This window comes from Dendropsophus ebraccatus, unplaced genomic scaffold (assembly GCF_027789765.1).
Source record: "Dendropsophus ebraccatus isolate aDenEbr1 unplaced genomic scaffold, aDenEbr1.pat pat_scaffold_1301_ctg1, whole genome shotgun sequence".
NCBI lineage: Eukaryota > Metazoa > Chordata > Amphibia > Anura > Hylidae > Dendropsophus > Dendropsophus ebraccatus.
Window position 1 is genome coordinate 56 of NW_027208720.1, and position 23133 is coordinate 23188.

General features: G+C 39.9%; 1 protein-coding gene across 1 annotated transcript in view; it reads right to left on the minus strand.

Annotated features, from left to right (window-relative positions):
• Positions 1 to 1135: 1135 nt before the first annotated feature.
• Positions 1136 to 23133, minus strand: part of LOC138775074 (potassium voltage-gated channel subfamily KQT member 1-like) — a 31113-nt gene continuing 9115 nt past the window's right edge. Inside the window, 17 exon segments of the mRNA XM_069955806.1 lie at positions 1136 to 1378; positions 1381 to 1426; positions 1429 to 1485; positions 2822 to 2883; positions 3475 to 3521; positions 5404 to 5498; positions 6068 to 6130; positions 6132 to 6144; positions 6246 to 6369; positions 6603 to 6741; positions 7779 to 7901; positions 8515 to 8610; positions 9852 to 9962; positions 10375 to 10515; positions 10658 to 10754; positions 12412 to 12490; positions 14687 to 14813. Coding sequence (XP_069811907.1) covers positions 1284 to 1378; positions 1381 to 1426; positions 1429 to 1485; positions 2822 to 2883; positions 3475 to 3521; positions 5404 to 5498; positions 6068 to 6130; positions 6132 to 6144; positions 6246 to 6369; positions 6603 to 6741; positions 7779 to 7901; positions 8515 to 8610; positions 9852 to 9962; positions 10375 to 10515; positions 10658 to 10754; positions 12412 to 12490; positions 14687 to 14813 — 1515 coding nt within the window. The 3' untranslated portion in view covers positions 1136 to 1283.

Below are 23133 nucleotides of genomic sequence, written 5' to 3' on the forward strand. Positions count from 1 at the left end.
TATTATTCAGCAGGCCCCTCTGCTGCCACCAGCATTTGTGTCAGGAACTGCAGTTTATATATGTCCCGCAATTACCGATTCCCTGCTTCAGGCTACCCGACTCAATCGATGTGTGTGGCACTCTCTACAATCAGTGAGAATTACTATCACTACTCATGCTGCCACACACAGTGATCATGTCTAGCAACTGCCCTAGGTACTGTATATAAAATAATATAGTACACAGGGGGAGGGGTGGGGGGTACCCGGCTATGTATAACAAAGGATCAAGAAGTTCAGGGATTAGACAGCCCTGTAGTTGCCGACAACTGTTGGTGGCAGCAAAGGGGCCTTTTTCATCCCTTACTGCTGCTAGTCGGAAGTTGAATGGCAGTTTAAAAAAAAATTATATACACACATATACATACACATTTTAATAAAGTGATAATACACAGCAATATAACATTATTGAAGCAATATATTAGCAAAAAAATCTTGAGTGTCTGGAGTACCCCTTTAATTGTTACATTATATCCAGACATAAACTGCAAGACAGTGCACAAAGTGAATGTCTGTTATAAACGGATTTATGTGCAGATGATACAGACAATCAATATAATGCATTTGATCAATTACACAAAATTATTCCAGGAAAAAAGTTCGTGATCACAAAAGTATAAAGAAAAGAAAAAAATAATATATATAAATATATATTATATATATATATAATATATATATATATATATATAATTTTCACCAAATAAGCAACATTGTAAAAAAAAAGTGTTAATATTGTCTAAAGTCTGGTATTGATTTCTAATTTACTCAAAACTTTTTGTCCCCCCCAAAAAAAAAAAAATTCTAAATCAATGTAAAAAATGTTAATACGATTAAAAATCAGGGTAATATTTCAGACGTGTTAACAGTTTTCCAGCTAGACCCCAGTAATTTAGACTCCCATAGGCCATTCAGCTACAATGCCCCTGAGAACGGATAGTGACATCATCAGAAGGACACTTTCTGCCAGGTGTCTATATTGTTCAATACACATATGTTCAATGTCTCTTGCTTTTCTCTAAGAAACCTTCAATGAACCCTGGTAGGATCTACAAAGAATGACAAGAAGCCCTCTCTACAAGTGTTAAACACTTACAGGATACTCAGTCGTATTTCATCATTCATTTTACGTTACCCTTATAAATGCAGTCATTGAAATAATGAATAACTGCATTGAGAACAGTACTTAGCCAGTTTGCACGGTAACCTTTTCCAAAAATGTTCACAATAACGTTTGTGTCTGTTCATCAAGATGTATTATCTTGGTTTCGTCTTGGCACAGTTAGCTGTTCATAGGTAGGTAGGGTGCTGCTAGAGAGATTGTTACCATTGTTCAAAGAGTGCTCCGGTGGTGGGTTCTGCTTGCAGACTGACTGCTTTGCTGGTTTTGCCTACCAGATGGTGAAGCATATCAGTTATGAGATTGAGTTTATGATCCATTTGGGTCACCTATAAAGAGAAAGAACCACACAAAAGAGAATGGCATAAATATAGACCATATAACAAACTTTAATAATAAAAGATGGGTATTTCCATCTGGAGAAGTAATTCTCTGTCCATAGGATACAGTATAAAAGCTGATTACTGGGGGTCTGACCATTGGAAACAATCCTGAGAATGGGCACAACATTGTCCCTGTAATGGCACATGTACTGCACTCATTTTTCTATGCTAAAGCACATATGGTCAGCTACCCAACTGACAATGAATGGCGCACTGTCCAGGCACTCTGGGGACAAGGTTGTCCCATTCTTGGGGAATGGTGGGTCCAAGCAGTGTGACCTTCACCCCTCAGATTGTTATTCCCCATTTTGTGAATAGAGGATAACTTCTTCAGATAGGAATACTCCTTTAAAGGCTTGGAATGGATATACAAACTATACTACTCTCAACCATTGCAGCTCAGCTTAATGTGATGGGGCTTAGTTACTGACAGTTTCTAGCACCAGGGGGTGATGCAACCACCCAAGGGGCCAACCAACTGCAGGCTGTGGGGGTGCTTCTGCTATAGGACGCACTTGCAGTTAAAGATGGTCCCCCAGTCTGCTCTGGCCTGAATGCTCCGGCAGACAGGTTTGGAAACCAAAAACTGCAGCAGTGTAGGAATTACCCCATTGGCATAACTGTTATTAACTTTTTGACTGCTATTGACTCCTATTGAAGTCAAAAGGAGTTACATGAATTGTGGGCGACTCACTTACCCACCCCACTTTACTATGTGGGACACCAAGAGGGGCATTATTATTGTTTTGAGCACTATACTGTATGTAGAAAAAGGTAAGGAGGAAGCTGAAAGAATTCAGAGTCTTTAATGTCCATTTGCAGAGATGAATTATGGCTGAAAGAAACTGCTGGGGCCGGAAGGAGAAGATAAGGGGAAGTGAATTAGTCCAATCAGAAAAAGCGTCACCAATGTAACTGGTAATGTCACTGGATGTAACAGCACTATAGTCTCTTACAGGATCTTTATGGTGTGTGGTGGTAATGATAGCAGTCACTGTGTGTATGCATTATTTAGACATTACGGATGTTTTAAGGGGCAGAGTGTGTATTACAATGAGTTTCATGGGACATAGTGTGTATTTGTAAGAAATTTCATGGGGGCATTATAATGAACTTTTAGGGGGCAGAATGTGTATTACAATGAGTTTATTAAATTATTATTTTTTTTTTACAATGGAAGTCTAGGCCAAGATATGCCTATGTCATGTATGAACTAGGCTAGGTGAACAAGTGTTTAATTAAAGGTCAATATCTTAGAAGAAAGAAATTCTTATTTTCTTACCTTGTCCTCTACGCGGTTCAATCTTGACCCAATTGTATTAGTGCCTCGATCTTTCACTTTATCTGGACGTAGAAAATAAAGCCACGATTAAGCTTACAAATGGGCAGAGGTTTAGTCCGATTTTCAATTGAATGGTGAAACAGGTCGTAATTTACCAACAATAGACTTCAATGAGAGAAATGATCTGCCTATTATATACTAAACATGTCCCCCTATGCTTCTAACCACGGACAACAAATACCAACTCATGTTACATTCTTTCATGGGTTGTGTTTTGGTATTGCATGTCCAGAGAAAGCCTAGTACAAACAGGACACCTTAAATAGATTTTTCCATATTATAAGTGATGGCATACCACTTGGATTTGCCATAATATATAGTGATTTAAGAAGAGGCTCTGACTATACTTCTGGTATTATTCCAAAACACGCCATATATCATTTTATACTATTATGGTGCGTTCACACCTACAGGATCTGCAGCTGATTTTCTGCAGCAGATTTCAGTTAAATAACTGAACACAGCATCAGATTTGATGCTGTGTTCAGTTATTTAACTGAAATCTGCTGCAGAAAATCAGCTGCAGATCCTGTAGGTGTGAACGCACCCTTAAGAAGTAAAATTGATGCTACAAAGAGAAGTCAATCACATACCTGATCCAGAAAGAAACAGTGAGGGCTTCCCCAATGACTGGTCAAGTCTGCATAGAAGAGGGGGAAAAAAGTAAAATCAAGTCTTTATTATATCAGTGATACAATATACCATTAACACCAAAACGCTCGAGTCAAGCATTTTTCAATCCTTGAGTGCTCAATTAAGCACTATGCTCGACTGAGCATGCTCGCTCAACATTACATATCATACAGCATCAGAAAACATGTTTATTGAAGGGGTTTTCCACCAAAATGATCAACTTTTACACATATCAGCAATAGTCAAGTTGTAGAGCCCAACGGAAAGGCAGCCATATTGGTTGTCATCTTAAAAATTTACCATCAATTTCTGAGAAGTTATTTCAGTTTTATCAGCTTGTTCTATGAATGACAAAGTGACAGTGACTACCAGAGCCGAATCAAAAAATACTAACATCTGCTAACACAATGTTCTAACGGAAGTAATTCATTTAATTTCTCATTTTCCAATAAAGGATATACCTCAGTGAATTAAACACCCAGACAAGAAATAGGTGGTTACTAGTGACTAGTATATACCTCAATGAACTACATCAAAACCTGAAAATACATGTGTATACTATCACCGTGCAAAACATAATTCTCTATACATCTCTATTGGTACCAGGACTGTTCCTAAATTTTAGAGATTTAAGGTTTGCATTCTGTGGCTAATAAGATAATATACATGTGTATTCTCATTTTTATGTCATTTTTACTTTTAGATCATCCAGGGCCAAAATGTTTCATGGTAAGGACTCCTAATGCTGCAAAAATAAAAAATAAGCTATCCTAACCTGCCGCAAATCTCACCTGTGCAATTAACTTTATTTATTGTACAGTATTTTCTGTTTTCTATATGAAATACAATGCTATGATATTGACCACAAGGTGTCTCACCTACTGGAAAACTGTAGTCAAAGCAAGTCAGTAAGGTCATTTGGTTTTTATAACAGCAAAAAGAGACCAAATGCATGAAGTGCTGTCATCTGTCCCTCTGCTCTGCACAGACCGGGCCCAGTGAAGATAATACCGATTGTCCGGCAGCCATACACGCCCCCTGTGCACTGCTGCAGCTGAGTAAACTAAGTGATCTAAGGGCCCCGCACCACCGGATGCAGAAGCATGAGCAGCTAAACGGGTCACAAAACTGACAGCATGCATACATAAAGCACAAGGGACTGAGGATGGAGAGTAACGTTATTATATTAGGGATGCACATACTGATATATAAAATGTACTATGTGTCTTCCTTGCCATAACAGCTATCTCACAGCATTGGCAGTTTGGACCCTGAATTACAGCTGACAGATTCTCCCGATAATAATGGGCTTACTTGTTACAAAGAGTTGTTACAAAGAGGTTACTGTACATCTTACCATTCTGGTAGAAAAGGGTTCAGAAATTAAAGAATATGTGCACATGGTTTTGTAGACCAGACAACCTCTTTACAGCCCCATAATGCTACATTTACGATGGACCTGAATATTTCTGAATGTTCATCATTTAAGTCTATAATCACCTACCAGACAAACTGTTATGAATATCTGATATCTGATATACTGAATATCTGATTTTCTTTAAACTTTTAAAATAAGAAAATAGCTATGTACTGTAATAAATCTGTGTTGCATACTGTATGATTGAATTCCCATGCCCATCCCCCTCCCAGTCTGAAAGGCTATGGTCCCACAACTTTTTTTTTATGTGAAAAACGTCCGTCTTTTGATAAAGAATGACATTATTTATAATCAGGATCATTATTAATATCCGTCATTATGAAAAGTTAGACGTTTGTCACAGAAAAAAGACATTGTAGGAACATAGCTCAAAAGGTGACCTTTTCATCTAATTCTAAGTCCAATAATAACTGCATTTTGTTAATAAAAACATTAGAAACTTGCTCAGCACCTCCGCTGTAGTTCCTTTATTCTGACCATCAGATTAAGATGACCTTGGGAGTATTGCTCAATGACATCACGTACATCATAAGGTTTCCTTGCTTGCTGCAAATTAAAAAAGGGAAAAGAAACAGAAATCATTGCTGGAAAAGAAACAGAAGTTGGGATACTTTTATAACTATCTGGTCTATAAATAAAACTACATGAGATGTCTGCATGATAAGTTAGAGAGACGGCAACTGCTTGCTGTATTGCAAAATACAAAAAAGTCTTTGAAAAAGTTATATTACAGTTAGACCTTACAGAGTCCCTAACCATTAAACTGACGTTTCAACGAACAACTTTGCAATATATCTTATCAGACAAAAGTGCATCCTTCTCTTGCTAAAATGTAATGCCAATCCACTTTTTAAACTCATTTGCTTCAACACAGCAAACCAAAAATATTTCATCCCTGCCAGTTGAACTCGTGCAAGCAGTGTCTCCACAGCGCCAACACACAAGTACTACAGATGCCACCCTATAGACTGTTTACTCCGACAGCAAAAACAAAGTATTGTTTCTGCACTGAAAATACATTTTATTCTTACCTATTATGAATAAAGCATTAACCTATTATAAATACCTAACACTAAACATAAACTGATCTAGTCTAGTAACGGGAAGGAACGCACCTGGAACCTTTTCTTTGCCACAAAATACTGCATTCTGCGAATCACTTTTATTGCTGCTCGATGGATGTTCTCGTAACCTGTTTCAAGAAAAAAGGAGACATTTCTTAGTACACATCTATCGAGCGTACGATAATTTATTCACAACTGAGGTTTCACAAACCAACATACAAGTTCTTACTCGGATATGTGAGTTATTGGAGTAAGCAATGAATCTCCTTCCATGTCGGGATCATCTGTAAAGCTGCTGGTTCTGATGAAAGGCCCAGAACCAACATCCAACAGCCCAAAGGTCTTTTTGGTTACTGTAAGGGATAAGATATTACAGAATTAGACAAGGATACAATGCTTGTGTTACCAGACCATCATATCTACCCCTACTGGATCTTTCATATGGGTTCAATTAAGAACATTTTAGAACAAAACAAAATAAAAAAAAAAACTCATATATTAGTAACATTACCTAAACTCCTACGCTCACCACAAATTCATTCTTTGACTAAATCAATATCACGGCCTACAAACACCGTAATATTACCTGTGTTCTCATATGCTTCCGATGAATACCCATCATTTTTTCGATCATCTGACACATGATCATACGTGATATGTGGAATGTTTAGCATCTTCTCAGTAGAGCCTTCCTCTTTTTCAGTCCGCATTTTCTTCCTCTTGACCTAAAAAAAATATTTACCATTATATATCCATAGCCATAACATACATGGAGTCTGAACTAGATATGAAGAAAAGAAAAAATTAACACCTACAAGTATCAGCTCGGAGCAGAGAACAAGGCCGTATTTAGGTACCATCAGCAGTGTTGCTTGGAAAAAATACCTTTTCAAATATGTTGGAAAAAGTGAGATTTGGGGTCAGTACCAAATGCCCTCCTGCAGGGGCATAGCTAGATGTGCCTGGATTAGTCTGTGCCTAGTCCTAGTAATACCACTGCCCACTGCCTCTAGTAATTTCTGTAGGTTTCACCAATCAGAAAAGGATGACAAATCTTAATTAGATGGAATTACCCCTTTTAAGGAAACCCACCCATTCTCCTGACTTGTCTGTTTTTGTGGATTCTTGTACTTCTCATGAAATAAAAAAAAAATCTAAATCACTATTTCTTATAGCTCTATGATGGGCCATTCCACTGGTATTCCGACTAGGAATGTATGACCAACTGAGTGTTACCTAAATGGGTAACATTGGTTACATAATTATAATAAGAATAACAGAGCAATCGAACAATATGGACCTATAAAATAGGTGATCAAGAATTAACGTGTTACGTGCAATGTATTTGCTAAAACAGACAGGCCAGGAGTGGTGACAGGGCCTTTTAAGTGAAAGTATGAAATCAAATGTAATTAGTTGCCCATTAAATTGAGTCTTTTAGATGGCCCAGAATCTCAGTGTGATCAGAACTTGTTTACAGAGCCTTTTCACTGGATCGGTCGTGCAGCCACCTAAATTCATCAATAATGGCTGCACATCACCTGTTTAGACTGGGAAGTGCGGCCAATAATAATTTTAAAAGATTTAAAATCAGCTGAAAAAACTAGGTGTTTTGCTTGTTTATTGGCTAATGGCTGTCCCTTTTACATGGGCCAACCATCAGCAACAAGGTGGCTCCCATTTCCACAATATTTGGCCTTTTAAAAGGGCCTTTAGTCCTAACAGTAAAGAGAAATGACGTTGCAGTCAACGCATACTTTACCATGACAGTTTTCTTTGGTTTTGGGCTAGGAGACATGACTTGCTGACTGCGTGGCGCTTTTCTGATATACATTTTCCATGTCACAGAATCTGGATTTTCAGCTGCATAACACCTCCATGCTGTCTGGAGATAGAAGATGCCAAGATCACTAACATGTCAAAGCAAAAGTTTATAGTCTTCCTGTTAAACTTTTACCAATCGTTTCTTACATCTGCTTGGAGATTATCACAAAAATTACAATCCTACACATATAAGTACTGGATGTAGTCCTGCCACCCTCTTCTTCTTAGGCAAAGAATAATAATACCACCACGTACCAAGTATTTTTATTGCTGTTTGGGTTGTGATTACTCAATCCTGCTGTATGGCCTACACTTATATTATAGACAGCCATTATGAAGGGACTCTATTATGCATTGATGCCAAGCTTGCAATAGGTCTGGCATATCTTCAGCTGTGGCTGAACGGTATAGATATTGCAGGTTTTATTGACTGTGTTTTTGATGTGCTTTGCATTGGACACCCTGAACTCTAACTACCAGACATCTAAAGTCCTGGCACAATTCGGAGCAATATTGCTGCGGACTGATATACACCCCTATACCAGCATCAGCCTATTTTTTGTATCACCTTTTGGGTGTGACACATCATGGCTAGTTCTTAAGTTGGCTTAAGTTAACATTACGTTTTTGATTTTCCTTTTCTGCTTAGCCCCATGCATCTATAGATTAGTTACCTGAATTAGCGAGGCAGCTGCTGGAATCTGACGATTAAAGTGCTTCTGTCTCTGTTTCTGTTGTACTTTTAAAGCAAAACCCGAGCCTAGAATACCCTGAAGAAAAGCCAAATAAAGCAATTGTTAAACCTGCTACCACTAGTAACAGTGTACTTTCCAGAGTTTCTTGTCCAGTATCTTCAGTGCCATAAATTCATGGTGTGGGTCATGAAGGAAAAGCATGTAGTACTAATTCCCAAACTTTCACCCTTGTACTATTATAAAGATGGACTGAAATAAGGGACTCCAGGATGAACAGGACCTGTATCGGGTGCAGATGGGGCTGTGTATGGAATGCTTTCTATAGGAGAAGAGAGGCTGCCTATGGACCCTAAAAAGAGAAGTCATGTATGACTGGACCAACAGAGACTCCATATTCATATATGTCGGCAATGTATTACATTTCGTCGTCTACAATTAACAAGTATGTAGAGAAAGTTCATTTTTTCATATGGTCAATTGTCAGACAAGAGTTTCCTTTAGGTTCTAGTCTGGCTGGTATATATTCCATTGAGGTAATGAGCCATTTATGGATCCTATCACTGGAGCTTCCAAAGTAGGGATGGATTAAAAAACTTCATCTACTCCTGATAGAATACACATTTAAAATGTGTGTAGGGTGGTTGTTGGCAGTACCACCGCTCTGGAGGGAGCTCAGGAGGGATAGAAGACTGACGGGTTCACCAGGGAAGCTGTGATGATTAGTGAGGAACGAACTTGCCGATAGCTCTGCATTTGACTCCCTGCATCTGAAGAAGTTGGATCCAGCCCAAGGGAGTTCTGGAAAACATGGATACAGCCTATGGCTGCCTCCATTTTTTCCTGGCAGCGTTAGGGCTGCATCCAATTTCACCAGCCACCAAGTGTTTGCAGCAAGTTCGCTCATCACTAGTGATGATGTAACTGTCTGTATATGGAGAAATGTCATCCATGTATACATCTGATGAAAGACTGAAATTGTGGTGTTAATGGAAGTGAAACATGTATGCAGAGGTCTATATTGAAATGGGGAGGCACAGTTTATGATTGTACACAGCATTACACAGAAAGAAGGGGTTTTGTGCCAATGTAAGGGGACATGAGACATAAGTGTTGGCAATGCAAAAGAGATGGGTGAAATTCTGTGCACAGAACCAATGAGCCAAAATAACGGGGATTACAGAGTAAAAGGGGATGCAAAAAGCAAGTCGACAGGGATATTAAAGCATGCTATAGTATAGGTACAAAGAATAAGGTAAGTTTTCAAATGTACTCAATCTGCTAAATGCTTCTTTGATAAATATGGAGTAAGCTCATACCGCTGGCAATGCAAAGAATGAGATGGCAAATACAGAAAAGCAGGATGCAATTGTCTTTCCAATCCATGTCTGGGGAACTTTGTCACCATAACCTATGGTTGTAACCGTGACCTAGAGGGAAACAGATATACATGAGATCCACCCAATATACTGTACATATGGCAATAAATCTGTGATTCTAGAGCTACACCTAATTTTAAATGGGGTAAAAAAAAAATACTTTAGATAGTAATACTGAACATACCAATATAAGAATAGCAAATTATATAAGCTTAACAAAGAGTACTTGTACCCTAACACCTTAGAAGTCATTTGCACTTACATCACATACCTACATGTGTGGACATTTAACACATATGATCCCTTCTTAACATACAAAAAGGGCATTTCTACGTGAGGCCATTTTTTTAACAGCCCCCAATACCCTGGGATATTGGGGCTAAGATGATTCCTCTCCCCAAAGCTAAAACACGATGTATATTAGAGGTCATCACCCAAAGTATATGACGTTATGTTTACTTACCACTCCCCACCACAGGGCGTCAGCATAGCTGCCAAATTGATATTCTCCAGACCCGTCAATTGCATCCTTTTCAGCCAGGTACACAAAATATGAAGAGAATATCAAACCAAGGAATCCAATATACAGAGTGGTTATCAGCTCCTGAAAGAGAAAACACAAACTAGACCGCTAAGAAGGTGAATACAGTATATTATACTTTTACCATGACTACATACAATATATGCTAATATATTCATTACATCCATACAGGGTTTATTGTCCATCCAGAACAGATGCAACATACCTGTCTGTGTATGAAAACCACTGATCCAAGTAATCTCCACGTTCCTCCTTGTCGGTCAACATGTAACATACGTAATATCTGCAGAAATCTGATGCCTCTGCAGGATGAAAGCAATGCAAATGATTGTATTATGGTTTGTAAAAATTGTAAAGTTTCATATTAAGGCACCCATAGAAGTTTCTGAGTCCATACTATGCTTGTGTTTGTCTCCGATTTCATCTAGAAGAGCACACACAAGGAATCTAAAATCAATGGAGGCAAAGTTAAAGGGTAACTGTCATTTAAATGTAACTTTTTAGAAATCAATAAATATCAATAGTACAAGCTAATTTAAGAAACTCTGTAATAGGTTTTATTTAGCAAACGTTTCCTACTGTACTCAAAAAGCTGTTTTGCAGCCTCCCCCCTTCACTTCAGAAGAAGCAGGTTTTCTGTGTCCATTATGGTCTATGGAGGAGTAGGGGGCCAAGGGATGTGAGTGAGCACGAAAAGGAGAAAAAGCAGCATGGCACAGCATATCAACCTGCATACTTGTTTCACCAGGTTTCCAGATAAGCACTGACCTTTCTGACATGTGAACCCAGTGTTTTATGTGCCCAGACAGTCTCCAAACGGCAGAGCTGGATCTCTACTCTTCCTGCTCACTCATCCCCCTCAGCCCCCCCCCCCCCTCCGTAGGTCATAATTAGAGATGAGCGAACCGAGTTCGGGTCCATCCGAACCCGATCATTCGGCATTTGATTAGCTGGGGCTGCTGAACTTGGATAAAGCTCGAAGATTGTCTGGAAAACATGGATACAGCCAATGACTATATCCATGTTTTCGACATAGCTTTAGGGCTTTATCCAAGTTCAGCAGCCCCCCGCTAATCAAATGCCGAACGTTCGGGTTCGGATGGACTCTAACCCGAACCCGGTTCGCTCATCTCTAGTTATAATTGCTAGACAAACCTGTCTCCACTTTGCTCCTCTGTAATGAAGACTGTTTTGCCTGAGCAAATAAGCAGATAAGTACATAATAAAACCAGATAATAAAACTTATTACAGAGTTTCTTAAAATCACTTGTACTATTGATTTCTGCAACAAAAAAATTAAATGACAGTTGCACTTTAAATGGTCACTGTTGTTTCAACAACACCTCCCCCCCTCACACATCCCATCACGGATATGCTTGGATAGGTAAATAATGATGAAGATCAAGGCTTCTCTTAAAAGGTAAATCAAGGCTTCCCTCTTATCTTTGACCACCCATTAAGCTCAGCACAGCTATACCTTAGGCTTCTACTGCTGTATTCCGTGCTGCAGTATAATCTCTCCCTTTCTTTAGCTTCTCAGCAGCACAAAAGTTCTAAGTGTAGCCCCCGTTCTTTCTGTGCTGCTGTAGTTCCTTAAATTTCAGCTCACATAGCACTTTTCAAACCCAGTGCATCAGTAACCAACTTTCAGGTACTATCTATAGTAGTACTGTATACAGTGCGGTCTGTTCAGTGTTTTTTTCCCAGCACTATGTCAATGGCATTGTAGAGAGGAGTATTTGTTGTGATTGACTAAAGTAGTCAGGGAAAGGAAGTCCCTATGTGTGTACCACTGCCAAACATCTCAGCTTTGTTCTCGCCCTCTGAAATGGACAGAATGATAAATAAGCTGAGCACCATGGAGGGAACGCTGAGGGGCAATAACATCATCTTAGGAACCAAACAATGTCAATTAACTCCTATAGCATTTTAAAAAGTAAAGTACAACAAAAACTTTACCTTATCGCGGATGTTGCAAAAACTTGTCCATTTGATCCCACACAAAGGACTATAATGGAAGCTACAACAACAATTAAATCTGCAACAAGAAGACAATGCGAATTAACGTGACATGGATTTCTTAGATTTTTCTTTAGCGGAACAAGCACTTACATAAAGATATTAGTACATGAAAATATATCTAGGTATCACGTTAGGTAGAAATATAAATGGATTTCTCAGTAACTGATACCTTTTAGTGGGTAACCTGGACCTGAGAGGGGAATTTGGCATAAGGAGTCTTAGGGTCCTATTACACTGGTCGACTATGGCCCGATCATTTAAGTAAACAAGCGCTGATCTGCTAGATCGGCGCTTACTAACTGGAACTATTAGACAGCCCAATAATCGGCCAGCAAGGGCTCCATGGACATCGTTAGCGATGTCAATGCAGCCCTTGCCCAAACACCTGATACTTTACCTCTCCCCGCTCCCAGTCTTCTCTCCTGTGCTCCGCAGCTGGCAATAGAAGCACCTGACAAAAGACCGGGGGAAGAGGTAAGGTATCAGGTGTTAGCCATCATCGGCTGTCTGCCTCACATCACTGTTACATGTGGCGACGTGCGGTCATTGCCTAGCGTTTTTATGTCCAAACCAAGCCAACGATCAGCCGATGATCGTTTCATTACCTGATTGTTGTTTCTATTACACGGAGCAATAATCAGCCAAATCGGCCCGATTCAGACGATTATTGCTCCATGTAATTGGGCCCTTAGTATCCTATTAGACAAAGTGATTTTTTGTTTTCTCTAAAAATCATACACCATAATACACAGAATGATAGTCGAATGACTAGTAAACGATTAATAATGATTTTATGGTCAGCTCAAAAGATGTGATCAATGACATACAAACACATTTGGTTAGTCGTTTTATCACTGACTGCATGCGCACGAAAAGAGCATCACTTAAAAATTTGAATACAACATTATTTTTGTTAAATCTTTCTGTGTTAGGGTTCGTTCACACGTAAAGGATCCGCAGCAGATTGATGCTGTGTTCAGTTATCTATTTACATAGATATCTCCACCATCAAATCTGCTGTGGATCCTGTATGTCGTGAACGCAACCCTAAGGCCATGTTCACACAATGTATATTTCCGTAAAAGGTACGGCCGTTGTTGCAATCAGCAACATTGGCTGTACTTTTTTGCAAAAATATACGTTGCCTTGCCTTCTATGGAATCCGTCCGGAGCGTATACATATAGTATACACTCTGGCCGAGATCTCTCGCGGCGCCGTAAAATAGCGGCCGCAGAAAACCTATCAGTGCACACTATGGAGCGTGCGGCTTTGGCCACACGCTCCATAGTGTGCAGTGGGGAGTTATAATGAGAGTCGCGCACGGATGCGCCCGCATCAGAACTCTGCGAGCCTAAAAATCATCCAGCCGGTAATGCAGTACTGGCCGGGATGATCTTTTTTGAACCCAGCCGGTCTCTTACGTAGTGTGAACATAGCCTAATAGTGTTTTGTGCAATATTTGGTCAGTATTAGTAGACAAAACAAAGAATGGAATTGGCACAGGGAAGAGCTATAATACACCTTTTCCTGTGTTGTGGGTGCATTCCTGTTTTCTTATTTGGATATGCTAACCAAAATATTACAGCTGAACTCAGACTTACAGACCCAGGGATACAAGGCATGAATTGTAGCCAACCTAAATGAACCCAAATTGTAAGCTTTCAAGACTACCTAGGTCTTCTAAAAAATATATATATATAAAATTTATATACATATATAATTATATATATATATATATATATATATTATATATATATATATATATATATATATATACACAAACATACATACAAGTAGTGAAGTAAATAAGCTAAGTGATGTAAAGCAGAAGCATCAATGAGGAGGACAGTCTGAAGCAAAAATAGAGTAGTTCATAGATAAGGAGAGGGAACGTTTTATCTTTCTCTGTAATAGTCAATGGCTGTGATGCCCCTCTGAGGGGCACATACCTCAACGATATACAATGACAAATACTTGCCAAATATTCATTCCTGATCTAAATGTGTCAAAGGATGTCATGAGCTTCCAGACGCTCTGTATCTTAAGAGGGAGGGGGAGCTTTTATCCTCAGGTCATAAAGATGCCAAAAGTTAAATGGAATTTAAATTCTGACACATAAAGCAGCCCCATAAACATCTATGGTGCATATAGTACATTGTTGGCTCCATATAACTAACTAGTAACCTAACTAAGCAGTTACCATATACATACCTATAATAGAGATAGGTTTCCTAGCAAAGCGTAGCCTCCCCCATACTCCCACATATTTGCTTCGACATCCAGCAGACCACAATCTGACAACATATTCTGCTCCAAAGAACACCACCAGCACGATTTCCTGTAATAAATTTTTTTACGATTGTAACAAAAATTTTAATAAAAGCATGTGAGAGACAGATGTTCTGCATAGCAAATGTTACTGTTGTTATGACATAACTATAATCCTTTATTTGTCATTTGTATTTCCTTTATGTCAGATTCTGACTATTCTTGTCTTGAAAAAAATTTGGAAAATAGGGTAACATAGCTGCAAAACACTTCTCACATTTACATATTGGAGACGTTACAGCTTTCGATCTTTTGGTATTAAAAATTGATAAAAATCCCATGTAGGGTAGAAGATGGAGAAACAAACTTTTACATGGGACATGTGAATTTTTTGGGCGGGAGCGTCGGAAATCCGTGTGGACTTCACCGTGCACATTCCTCAGTGTGAACACACCCAAAGAATTGACATTTTCAATTCTTTGTGCGGATTTCGCTAGAGAAGTTAATGGGGCTTAAATTCTGCTTGCATTCTGCTCAAATCCCACTCAAATTCTTCTCCTATTCTGCCAGAGCTGAATAGGCAAGGAATTTCAAGCAGGAAAGTTTTCTCTTTAATTCTCGTCTATTTCCTCAGTATGCCCATGCCCTCAGGGCTGTTCCCACTGAGCCAGGGTACAGACACTGCTTGAAATTCCACCTGTCCCATTGATATAATGGGATTTCTCATGCATTTCGCTCTCTCCGCTCAAAGAATTGACCTTGATGTAGTATTTCATATCATCTGTCCCCCTGCTTCTTGGTAAGCTAAGGCTATGATCAAACAATGCTTTCTGAGGTGAAAACATTGCCATATTTTGACAATTAAATAAAGAGCATGATCATTTTTTACTGACGTACAGTAAATATCAAAATACAGCCATATTTTCACCTCAAAATAATAGTATGTAAGTAAGGCAAAGTTCACACAAATCCAGTGTTCTAATATAATTGCTCTTTGATGTGGCTGTGACCAAAAACCAAAAACATACCGCATGCAATATTTCTGGATCCAGCACAACAATACTATATAAAGACTGTGCCAGATGATCAGGGACTGTGCCCAGATTTATAAAGGGTGTAAATTAGACAATGATGTAAACTAACAAAAAACAATTATGTAAAATAACAACCAATCACATATCAACTTTCAGTTCTGTTAAAATGAAAGCTGAGCTGTGATTGGTTGCTCTGGGCAGTTAACACCAGTATGTATTTTACATCCTTTGATAAATCTGGGCCATAGACTTTAAAGGGGTTGTCCAGTGAAAATCTTTTTCTTTCAAATCAACTGGTGTCAGAAAGTTATATAGATTTGCAATTTACTTCTAACAAAAAATCTCAAGTCTTCCCATACTTATAAGCTACTATATGTCCTGCAGTCAGACACAGTGCTCTCTGCTGACATCTCTGGCCGAGACAGGAACTGTCCAGAGCAGGAGAGGTTTTCTATGGGGATTCATAGAAAACAGAGACAGTTCTTCTCTCAGCCAGAGATGTCAGCAGAGAACACTGTGTCAGACTGAAAATAAAACATTTCCTGGACCGCCGGGTGGCCTGTCAGCTGACAGGCCACTCTGAAGCTAGGGCGCGCAGGACTCGGGGAGAAGAAGACCGCAGCAGCAGCCCTGGAACGTGGATAGGTAATGTTTATCGTCAGTCGCCGGCCGCGCACCGCTATTACATGTAGGTCCAAACCTATATCAACGATCAGCCGATGATTGTTCTTATCGGCTGATCGTTGTATTTATTACATGGAGCGATAATCGGCCGAATCGTTCCGTGTAATCGGCCGATTATCTTTCCGTGTAATAGTACCCTTATTTAAAAAATTAAAGGGAAAATGAAACATATGAATATCCCAGCAAGTAACGCGTGATGGGGCCTATCTTTTAAGCTATGTCCAGATTATACCTGCCATATTGGATGAAGTTTTTTTTTCCCAATGGGAAGGTGGTCATTTATTGTTACATTAAGATTTGCAATCTTTATTTGACATGTTCCAGACATCCCCCCCCCACTCCTCTCATTCATCCATTACTTGTTGGGGTACTGGGGTATTCAGACATGTCATTTTGCCTTTCACTTCTGAAATAGAAGAGTGTCCCAAGACTTTTGACTCAATCTTCATATTTTACATTGACATACAATAGAACAACTTTGTAATGTTCATAAGTTAAATACCAACATTATGCATCACATGTGTAAATTGAGAATCCATTTGTAATGTTAAACAGTTGCTTCTGGACACAGGAAGCAGCAACATAAAATACACTTAATCATGTGCCACCATATAGAAAGCCTTGGCTGTGGGTATAGCTGAGTTCCTTCTGGCTACCCCCCAACTAACTCTTCCCCCCTTTTAGCCATCCCTCCGACGCCCACCCACCCCCTTATACCGTTATTTCACAGACTTTAACAGACACCTGATTAGCGTTGGAATAGAATGGCCACAACAGCCTTGAACACAGAATAATAAATAACACATCAAGTATTATCAAATATTATCAAACTATTATCTAACCAGTAAAACCAGGGAGGTCTGGCAGGGCGCCTTTAGGGCAGTACCAACACCGAACTAATATTTTCCTCTATCCGCACCTTGCCGACTCAGGAGCTGACAATATGTCAAATGGTACTGCCAATTCACCCCACTGTTCCCAGGGACCTATCCCGAAGGGAACCCCACAACAACACTCCGCACTTTTTCATCACCAGGTAAAAATTGTAAGAGGGGAAGCCATCCCTGTGATGGGTCCCCCATTTTTCAGGTCAATTTTAAGTGCCCTGCAAGACCTCCCTGTGCAGGCTGTCATGACAAAGAAGGAACAAAAAGACCCACACCCAACCCACCATCGCAAACCTAGCAGGGCTGAAGCTGGTCCCGCGTGCTACTCTTCTTATTATGGACTTGGGCTCCTCCCCTAGTACGTGACCTGCACCAATCCCCTGTTCCCCTTCAACTTCCTCTCAAACTTTCCTTAACCCCTTCCTTTCCCCCTGCTCCTATTCTCTCTACCACCCAATTTACCCTCCCTTTCTGCCTACAGTCCCAGCTGAACGCAGTCATGCTGTGCCTCCGCTATGCTGCGCTCGCCTCCGTGCCCTTCCTATAATATGTGAAACAGTCATTCTCATAGTGAGGGAGATGTATTCCAATGTGATTTTCATCTATAAATATCAAAAAGCCATGACAAGTGTCTCCAAATTACCCCCACATCAAGATGTCTCTGTCCTCTTATAGCAATGAAACATATGGCCCCCAGGCCTGGAGCTGATTAAAGACTAAAAGTGCCCCTAAAAAGCTTCATATAAATCCTAATTTGGGATTTTTCCTATAGTAAGTAGATTTGTTGTCATGCTATTTTTCTGCACAACCATAAGCCCATAAAGACATTGCATGGACATCTATTTTTAATCTTTTTTTTAACAGTTATTACCTTTGGTCACTGTTGACAATTGTTAAAATTTTAATTAAAGCTCAAATTCTCAATTTAAAAAAGTGAGGCACAAAAAAGTACACTATTTTTTGTACAAAATGCTTTTTTTTTGTCCCACATAAGTTTTCTTTTTTGTTTCTTTTAACTAAAAAGTGATTTAACGTCTAAAATTAGAGATTTTTTTTTGCAGTCACCAAGTGTGTACATTATTTATGTTAACATTTTTGCTCTCCTATTAAACTGTGTGACATGACAACCGGTGACATATAAATGGCACTCAATCATGTAAACAATGACAGATTGCCAAAGCCCTCGTAACAGCACAACTTATCTGTCCCTGGTCACTTTCTGCTGACCTCTGCAGGCTGAAGGAAACATTGATGAAATGTTGGTGTGACCTGACATGTCACAGATGAGTCATGATCCACCACCAAGCAAAACTGAACAAAGCATGGACTGTGGTTCAGCAGTCACAGTTACTATTCTGACAGAGACTTTCTAACTGCAGCCAAAACCATGTCAGGTAATGGATAAATGACTCATGATTGCAAGCAGATTCTAGGAAGGCACCATCTTGGCCGCTGCCAGCCATCCTTTTACAGAACCTGTAATGCCAAACATATACATCAACAAAACAGGGTTTGCACTTATAAATGAAATGGACTTATCTTTTGTTTTCATTTTTCCTTATTGGTCTCAGATAGTACATTTCCTCCCAGATCTTCTCATTAAATATTTTTTTTTAGTGGATTTTTATTATATCCCTTCTAAATGAGGTCCAGTAATTTGTCAATAGCATATTTAAATGGCCACTGTGATTAGTAAAAAAAATTCTAATATGGTCACAGAGACATAAAAAAGTAGAGATGAGCAAATCTTGAACATGCTCAGGTTCATCCAAATCAAAACGTGCAACATTTAATTAACGGTGGCAGAAGAAGTTGGATGCAGGCCTAGGTAGTCCTAGAACACATAGGTACAGCCAATGGCTGTATCCATGTTTTTCAGCAGCCTCATGGTTTGCACCTAACTTTCTTTAGCCTTTGGTAATGAAAAGCAGCACGCTCGGATTCAGACGCGTGCTATTCACACATAGAACGGATTGCAGATCTGTGAAAAAGTGCAGAGAAAAAAATAGGAAATGCCCTGGAGCAGATGGTGATTAGCCAATAGAAGTCTTGGAGTTTGTGAAAAACATGGATCAAATCTAAGAAAGTTAATTTTATTATTATTATTATTATTATTATTATTTTTATTATCATCATTACCAGTTCAACAATTTTGCGGCTGCAGATACACTACGGATGCAATTACAAATCATATTTCATGGATGAAAGAGTAAAAATAGTGAACCTTAATGCAGTCCTGTAAAATTGCTTAATGTGTGAATAAGGCCTTGCCTCCTTGTTTTTAACAACTACTTTGGTGCAATTCATTAAAATGTATAAATTCTGTACAAAACCCTATAAATCTTAGGGTTTCCATATTAAAGGCCCTTGATGTATTACTCTCGTCCAGGGATATTAGGCTTAAAGCGAATGAACCAGCAGATACATCACTTTAAGGTTTTTACATCAATAGACCACTGCTGGAATGTTGGTGCAGCGTTCCTTATTTTTACACACATTACGACACGCAAAAAGTGTTCACTTGGCAATCAGCAGCATAGAAAAACAAAAAGAAGCAGAGACCGAAGAAAAGGTTCTCAGAGTACTGGACCACAGAATCAGATACTAGCCTGTCAGACGAACCTACCACCAGTGCTGCAACTGCTAGCCGCAATACTAATCAGCAAAATCAGAGAAGCGGCCCTTTAGACGCAAGACAAGAAGGGGAGGGGAGAAAGCAAGAAGGCAAAGAGAGAAAAGACAAAAAAGACAGTTACAGGAAACAAGTCACCTGGAAACGCTAGAGGATATACCTAATGTCATCAATATTTCTGGTGTGACACTCCCCCCCGAATGTGATTCCTTGCTCACTAAGGGTCTCAAATATGGGATTACAGAAGATTTCGAACCCACCACATTTGACATTGATATGTTTAAAAGTGTACGCAAGATTAACCTTGCAAAATATTTCTCGGTGAATAAAGAACAAAATAAGCAGCATACCTATAAAGAGTCACGTTGTTCAGTCGGCCCTCTGGGATTTCAGGTTCCAGCAGACTTCAGCACGCAGGAGATAGAATGTGTCCGTTTCTTGGCAGGCTGTGACGGCGTGCAAGGCATCGAGACAGAGTCCACATATACAGGAGGCAATAGATCTAAATTCTGTCCCCAAGTCACTCCAGGAGGCCCCATAGATACGTTTTACAAGTCAGTTTTACAAGTCAGTTACACAGGATATTAAAGCCCTAGTATACCCGAGGGCCAAGAAAAATCTATCTGCAGCAGAAGAGAGAGCCTTGAAATGGCTCCGTAATCGCCCCGACTTAATCACGAAGAGGGCCGATAAAGGAGGCGCTACCGTGGTCATGTCCCGCTCATACTACCTGGAGGAGGCCCACAGGCAACTAAGCGATAGCAATACATACAAGGCCCTGAATAAAAATCCAGTCCCGAAAATACACGAACAGCTGCGTAGTCTTTTGCATAGACATAGCTGTACGGGAGCTATTAAGAAGCAGACGGCTGAAAAATTGCTGCCTCTGTCACCCAGGGCGCCCAGGTGGTATTTCCTTCCTAAAGTCCATAAGTGTTTGGATAGACCACCTGGGCGCCCTATCGTGTCGGCCATCGGTTCAGCGACCGAATACCTGTCCCAGTTTCTTGATTGGTCGTTGAGACCTCTGCTGGTGGAAACAATGGGGTACCTAAAAGACTCTGGGGACTTCCTTAATATGTTGGACACTGTACATTTTACAGAAGGATGTATCTTGTGCTCCATAGATGTTGAGAGCCTATACACCCGCATCCCACATGATGCGGGTGTGGAGGCAATTGATTGGTTCCTTTCTAGAACCAACCAACCTCAAACGTTTAGGGACTTTGTGAAAGAGGCACTATATTTCATCCTCCAGAATAAAGTGTTTAAGTTCGAGGACCAATGGTACGCGCAGGAGATCGGCACCGCGATGGGTATGCCGGTCTCCTGCACGTACGCAAATTTGTTTTTGGCCAAACTGGAAAGTGATTTTGTCTTTAATGTCCGTAACCCACACATCGGAGGCATCAGAGCATATTTTCGTTATGTCGATGATGTCTTCGTTGTGTGGGAAGGAGACAGTAATAGCTTCAACGATTTTGTTCGTTACCTTAATGAAGTTAACAATGTCAATATGTACTTCACCCATAAAATAGGGGGAAAAGCTATAGAATTTCTGGATGTACAAGTAGAGTTGAGGGACAACACCTTTCATACCTCAGTGTTCAGAAAAGAGACAGCCTGTAACTCTATCCTTCATTATAACAGTTCCCACCCCACTAAAGTCAAGGATTCTATCCCCTTTAGTCAGCTAGTCAGACTTAAACGTATAAACAGTACAGAAATGTCATTCAGCAAACAGGCCACCGACATGGAGAGAAGGCTCGAAGCTAGAGGGTACCCAAAGAGAACTATAGACACTGCTAAAAGAAGGATTAATACTATAGATAGAACTAAGCTGTTAGAGCCTAAAAATAAGCTAGAGAATAGCCCCCAGAAATTTTCTTTCGTCTTTCAAAATTCACCATTAAATAGTGTCATTGCCAAAACCATTCGCAAATACTGGCATATTCTGGAACAAGATGAGGATCTTAAGGAGATTGCGGCTCAGGGCCCTCTCATCACATATCGGAGGAACCGCACTATTGGAGACAGTCTCAATATGAATAAGTGCAAGAAAAAATCCGTAGATGATTGGTTTACTAGAGCCCCTCTAAAAGGTAGTAAAAAATGTGGCAGCTGTAAGTACTGTCCTCAGCTCATCCCTACCGCTTCTATTAGCCTTAATGGCAATAATTGCAACATCAGAAGTTTAATTACTTGCCGTACTTCATACGTGGTGTACGCGTTAGTATGCTCCTGTAATCGGTTCTACGTGGGAAAAACTAAACGTCCCATGTGGACAAGATATAAAGAACATGTATACTCGATCAGGACAGGAAAAGGTGTCCCTAGACTGATCGATCATATTAATACAGTTCACACAGGAGATACGAGCTCCCTGCGTTTCGTAGGTTTGGAAAAGGTAGAGCAAATTGAAGGAGGGGGAGATAGGCATTTACGTCTCCTTAGAAGAGAGGCTTATTGGATTGCCACCCTAGATGCAACCGTCCCGGTCGGCCTCAATGAGAGGAACGACTGGAGCGTCTTTTTGTAAGAATTATTCATGGTATGCTGTATATGCTATGATTGTTATTAGTATGTATGCATATGTGTCTATTTTATTAGTTTTTTGATGATTCTGGCACCTGTTAATTCATTTATATTTTTTTCTTTGTGCACGTACGGTGTAAACTATATATACTACCCTCCCCCCGGTAGTGACGTAAGACTTGACAAAGCGCTGAGGCGCGAAACCGTTGTCTGCTATACTCCCGCACCGCTACTACCTCCCTCCCTGGTATGTGTCAAACCCACCGAAGATCCACTATTGGGGTGAGTGCTTGGATTTACTCTCTTTTTCTACATGTTCCTTATTTTTAACCACAGCCTGATTCCCGCTCACGGCATTGGTCTATTTCTGGTCACCGACCCGGCCTGAAGCAAAGAGGGGAGGGGTTTCTGCACACTGAGGGCAGGTGGGCCTACCTCCAGTGCTTCAGGCCGGGCAGTGACCAGGAATAGACCAATGCCGTGCGCAAGAAATCGGGCTGTGGTTAAAAAAAAAAAAAAAAAAGACCACGGCACCAGCAACCCCGTACCGGTACCTGCTGGTTCATTTGCTTTAAGTGGGATATTTCTATTGAAATTCTTCAGGCTGATGTAGACCTT